Source organism: Dendrobates tinctorius, unplaced genomic scaffold, assembly GCF_039654945.1.
Source record: "Dendrobates tinctorius isolate UK_male_01 unplaced genomic scaffold, ASM3965494v1 ptg000181l, whole genome shotgun sequence".
NCBI lineage: Eukaryota > Metazoa > Chordata > Amphibia > Anura > Dendrobatidae > Dendrobates > Dendrobates tinctorius.
In genome coordinates this window covers 130843-136842 of record NW_027361848.1, presented here as the reverse complement: position 1 = coordinate 136842, position 6000 = coordinate 130843, and the positions used below count along the sequence as shown (strand labels likewise).

Below are 6000 nucleotides of genomic sequence, written 5' to 3'. Positions count from 1 at the left end.
AATATAGGTAATAAGAGAGGGCACTGTGTAATAAGGGGCAGCAATATAGGTAATAAGAGAGGGCACTGTGTAATAAGGGGCAGCAATATAGGTAATAAGAGAGGGCACTGTGTAATAAGGGCAGCAATATAGGTAATAAGAGAGGGCACTGTGTAATAAGGGGCAGCAATATAGGTAATAAGAGAGGGCACTGTGTAATAAGGGGCAGCAATATAGGTAATAAGAGAGGGCACTGTGTAATAAGGGCAGCAATATAGGTAATAAGAGAGGGCACTGTGTAATAAGGGGCAGCAATATAGGTAATAAGAGAGGGCACTGTGTAATAAGGGGCGGCAATATAGGTAATAAGAGAGGGCACTGTGTAATAAGGGGCAGCAATATAGGTAATAAGAGAGGGCACTGTGTAATAAGGGGCAGCAATATAGGTAATAAGAGAGGGCACTGTGTAATAAGGGCAGCAAAATAGGTAATAAGAGAGGGCACTGTGTAATAAGGGGCAGCAATATAGGTAATAAGAGAGGGCACTGTGTAATAAAGGGCAGCAATATAGGTAATAAGAGAGGGCACTGTGTAATAAGGGCAGCAATATAGGTAATAAGAGAGGGCACTGTGTAATAAGGGGCGGCAATATAGATAATAAGAGAGGGCACTGTGTAATAAGGGGCGGCAATATAGGTAATAAGAGAGGGCACTGTGTAATAAGGGGCAGCAATATAGGTAATAAGAGAGGGCACTGTGTAATAAGGGGCAGCAATATAGGTAATAAGAGAGGGCACTGTGTAATAAGGGGCGGCAATATAGATAATAAGAGAGGGCACTGTGTAATAAGGGGCGGCAATATAGGTAATAAGAGAGGGCACTGTGTAATAAGGGGCAGCAATATAGGTAATAAGAGAGGGCACTGTGTAATAAGGGGCAGCAATATAGGTAATAAGAGAGGGCACTGTGTAATAAGGGGCAGCAATATAGATAATAAGAGAGGGCACTGTGTAATAAGGGCAGCAATATAGGTAATAAGAGAGGGCACTGTGTAATAAGGGGCAGCAATATAGGTAATGAGAGGGCACTGTGTAATAAGGGGCAGCAATATAGATAATAAGAGAGGGCACTGTGTAATAAGGGCAGCAATATAGGTAATAAGAGAGGGCACTGTGTAATAAGGGGCAGCAATATAGATAATGAGAGGGCACTGTGTAATAAGGGGCAGCAATATAGGTAATAAGAGAGGGCACTGTGTAATAAGGGGCAGCAATATAGGTAATAAGAGAGGGCACTGTGTAATAAGGGGAAGCAATTTAGGTAATAAGAGAGGGCACTGTGTAATAAGGGGCAGCAATATAGGTAATAAGAGAGGGCACTGTGTAATAAGGGGCAGCAATATAGGTAATAAGAGAGGGCACTGTGTAATAAGGGGCAGCAATATAGGTAATAAGAGAGGGCACTGTGTAATAAGGGGCGGCAATATAGGTAATAAGAGAGGGCACTGTGTAATAAGGGGCAGCAATATAGGTAATAAGAGAGGGCACTGTGTAATAAGGGGCAGCAATATAGGTAATAAGAGAGGGCACTGTGTAATAAGGGGCAGCAATATAGGTAATGAGAGAGGGCACTGTGTAATAAAGGGCAGCAATATAGGTAATAAGAGAGGGCACTGTGTAATAAGGGGCGGCAATATAGGTAATAAGAGAGGGCACTGTGTAATAAGGGGCGGCAATATAGGTAATAAGAGAGGGCATTGTGTAATAATCCCCCTTAAATAAACAAGATTGAATAAGGGGTTGAAAACAACCTAATGATGGGGAGACAATGAGTGCACTGCTCCCCAGGTTCAGGTTGTTATAAAGAGAATAAAAGTCATACTCACCGCCTCCAGGTCCAGCGCCGAGTCTCCGCCTTTGCTCCTCGTGTCCGGTATTGGTGTGACCGCCCACTCCACGAGCTCCGCTATGCCGGTATCCAACTACACAGCCACGCGCAGAGAATAATGGGAAAAGGCCTAACGGAAAGCGGCCACTCACTGACCCCTGGGCAGCGCTGCTCCCGGCTCGGAGCCTTCTCACCACAAGGTGGCGTCACGACAGCAGTGAGCTCAGTGTCCTGGGTACGCAGGCAGAGCCGCCGCCGTGCGAAAGCCGATCACTGAGGCAGCGCCAGACTCCGCTCCGGACTGGCGAGTACGCGCTAGATTACTGACTGCAATGATAAAGTAATGGAGACTAGCGGCTACGTGAGCCGCACACCCTGCTGGAGGGAGGACAGACAGGGGAGCCACAGGGAGAAGAGCGGCGCCGCCATGGAGAACGCTCCCATGACCACGAGCAGCGGGCGGCGTACTGTAACCATGACGACGCGACTGATCCCACCCATTCCGACCGGCAACCCCCTCGGTGATCTGTGATTGGCTGACTGAGCGCAGCTCGACCTTTGCCCCCTGACCTGGTGATGCTCGCTGTTTCCTGCTCGCTGGCCTTGTTGCAGTCAGGGAGTCGGTGCCAGAAGGAGAGAGGCTGACGCTGCGCCGGGCAGGACGCGGCATTCACTGGGCGGAGAGGACGCGTCGGTCCGGACTCTGCTGCGTGGACAATGAGGAGGAAATCCCGGATTCTGCTTTGCTTCGCATTCCTGTGGGTGCTTGGAATTGCCTACTACATGTACTCCGGCTCCTCAGTCAGCAACCGGAAGGTAACGGGTGTACGGCGGTGTGATCGGCGATGGAGGAGAGAAGCGGCTGTGTTCAGCTGTGTGGTGTGTGGGTGTACACGGTGTGTGTGTACACGGTGTGTGTGTACACGGTGCGTAGTGTGTGTGTGTACACGGTGTGTGTGTACACTGTGCGTAGTGTGTGTGTGTACACGGTGCGTAGTGTGTGTGTACACGGTGCGTAGTGTGTGTGTACACGGTGCGTAGTGTGTGTGTACACGGTGCGTAGTGTGTGTGTACACGGTGCGTAGTGTGTGTGTACACGGTGCGTGGTGTGTGTGTACACGGTGCGTGGTGTGTGTGTACACGGTGCGTGGTGTGTGTGTGTACACGGTGCGTGGTGTGTGTGTGTACACGGTGCGTGGTGTGTGTGTGTACACGGTGCGTGGTGTGTGTGTGTACACGGTGCGTGGTGTGTGTGTGTACACGGTGCGTGGTGTGTGTGTGTACACGGTGCGTGGTGTGTGTGTGTACACGGTGCGTGGTGTGTGTGTGTACACGGTGCGTGGTGTGTGTGTGTACACGGTGCGTGGTGTGTGTGTGTACACGGTGCGTGGTGTGTGTGTGTACACGGTGCGTGGTGTGTGTGTGTACACGGTGCGTGGTGTGTGTGTGTACACGGTGCGTGGTGTGTGTGTGTACACGGTGCGTGGTGTGTGTGTGTACACGGTGCGTGGTGTGTGTGTGTACACGGTGCGTGGTGTGTGTGTGTACACGGTGCGTGGTGTGTGTGTGTACACGGTGCGTGGTGTGTGTGTGTACACGGTGCGTGGTGTGTGTGTGTACACGGTGCGTGGTGTGTGTGTGTACACGGTGCGTGGTGTGTGTGTGTACACGGTGCGTGGTGTGTGTGTGTACACGGTGCGTGGTGTGTGTGTGTACACGGTGCGTGGTGTGTGTGTGTACACGGTGCGTGGTGTGTGTGTGTACACGGTGCGTGGTGTGTGTGTGTACACGGTGCGTGGTGTGTGTGTGTACACGGTGCGTGGTGTGTGTGTGTACACGGTGCGTGGTGTGTGTGTGTACACGGTGCGTGGTGTGTGTGTGTACACGGTGCGTGGTGTGTGTGTGTACACGGTGCGTGGTGTGTGTGTGTACACGGTGCGTGGTGTGTGTGTGTACACGGTGCGTGGTGTGTGTGTGTACACGGTGCGTGGTGTGTGTGTGTACACGGTGCGTGGTGTGTGTGTGTACACGGTGCGTGGTGTGTGTGTGTACACGGTGCGTGGTGTGTGTGTGTACACGGTGCGTGGTGTGTGTGTGTACACGGTGCGTGGTGTGTGTGTGTACACGGTGCGTGGTGTGTGTGTGTACACGGTGCGTGGTGTGTGTGTGTACACGGTGCGTGGTGTGTGTGTGTACACGGTGCGTGGTGTGTGTGTGTACACGGTGCGTGGTGTGTGTGTGTACACGGTGCGTGGTGTGTGTGTGTACACGGTGCGTGGTGTGTGTGTGTACACGGTGCGTGGTGTGTGTGTGTACACGGTGCGTGGTGTGTGTGTGTACACGGTGCGTGGTGTGTGTGTGTACACGGTGCGTGGTGTGTGTGTGTACACGGTGCGTGGTGTGTGTGTGTACACGGTGCGTGGTGTGTGTGTGTACACGGTGCGTGGTGTGTGTGTGTACACGGTGCGTGGTGTGTGTGTGTACACGGTGCGTGGTGTGTGTGTGTACACGGTGCGTGGTGTGTGTGTGTACACGGTGCGTGGTGTGTGTGTGTACACGGTGCGTGGTGTGTGTGTGTACACGGTGCGTGGTGTGTGTGTGTACACGGTGCGTGGTGTGTGTGTGTACACGGTGCGTGGTGTGTGTGTGTACACGGTGCGTGGTGTGTGTGTGTACACGGTGCGTGGTGTGTGTGTGTACACGGTGCGTGGTGTGTGTGTGTACACGGTGCGTGTGTACACGGTGTGTGTGTACACGGTGTGTGTGTACACGGTGTGTGTGTACACGGTGCGTGGTGTGTGTGTGTACACGGTGCGTGGTGTGTGTGTGTACACGGTGCGTGGTGTGTGTGTGTACACGGTGCGTGGTGTGTGTGTGTACACGGTGTGTGTGTGTACACGGTGCGTGGTGTGTGTGTGTACACGGTGCGTGGTGTGTGTGTGTACACGGTGCGTGGTGTGTGTGTACACGGTGCGTGGTGTGTGTGTACACGGTGCGTGGTGTGTGTGTACACGGTGCGTGGTGTGTGTGTGTACACGGTGCGTGGTGTGTGTGTGTACACGGTGCGTGGTGTGTGTGTACACGGTGCGTGGTGTGTGTACACGGTGCGTGGTGTGTGTACACGGTGCGTGGTGTGTGTACACGGTGCGTGGTGTGTGTACACGGTGCGTGGTGTGTGTACACGGTGCGTGGTGTGTGTGTGTACACGGTGCGTGGTGTGTGTGTGTACACGGGGTGTGTGTGTGTGTGTACACGGGGTGTGTGTACACGGTGTGTGTGTGTACACGGTGCGTGGTGTGTGTGTACACGGTGCGTGGTGTGTGTGTGTGTACACGGTGCGTGGTGTGTGTGTGTACACGGTGCGTGGTGTGTGTACACGGTGCGTGGTGTGTGTGCACGGTGTGTGTGTGTGTGCACGGTGTGTGTGTGTGTGTACACGGTGTGTGTGTGTGTGTGTGTACACGGTGTGTGTGTGTACACGGTGTGTGTACACGGTGTGTGTGTGTACACGGTGTGTGTACACGGTGTGTGTGTGTACACGGTGTGTGTGTGTACACGGTGTGTGTGGGTGTGTGTACACGGTGTGTGTGTGTACACGGTGTGTGTGTGTGTGTGTACACGGTGTGTGTGTGTGTGTGTGTACACGGTGTGTGTGTGTGTGTGTGTGTACACGGTGTGTGTGTGTGTGTGTGTGTGTGCACGGTGTGTGTGTGTGTGTGTGTGCACGGTGTGTGTGTGTGTGCACGGTGTGTGTGTGTGTGCACGGTGTGTGTGTGTGTGTGCACGGTGTGTGTGTGTGTGTGCACGGTGTGTGTGTGCACGTGTGTGTGTGTGTGTGCACGGTGCGTGGTGTGTGTGTGTACACGGTGCGTGGTGTGTGTGTGTACACGGTGCGTGGTGTGTGTGTGTACACGGTGCGTGGTGTGCGTACGTGTGACAATGCTTGCATATAACCATAAGCCACTGTAGCCCCGCACACAGACCCCCCGTGGACTCGGCTTATTGTGACACGGTGTGTGGCTTCTGTGATATTGCCGGTTATTTTACTGTAAAAGAGCAGAGCGCTGTGTCTCCGGTAGAGGCGACTTCTGTGCTGGGATGTCATTAGTCTACATTAGACCCAGGTGTCGGGAC

At 53.3% G+C, this 6000-nt stretch overlaps 1 protein-coding gene across 1 annotated transcript in view; it reads left to right on the top strand.

Moving 5' to 3' along the window:
• The first annotated feature begins 1959 nt into the window (after positions 1 to 1959).
• LOC141054930 (polypeptide N-acetylgalactosaminyltransferase 2-like) overlaps positions 1960 to 6000 on the top strand; it is a 130039-nt gene continuing 125998 nt past the window's right edge. Inside the window, exon 1 of the mRNA XM_073551817.1 lies at positions 1960 to 2682. Within this exon, the coding sequence (XP_073407918.1) occupies positions 2584 to 2682 (99 nt within the window). The 5' untranslated portion in view covers positions 1960 to 2583. The remainder of the gene's footprint in view (positions 2683 to 6000) is intronic.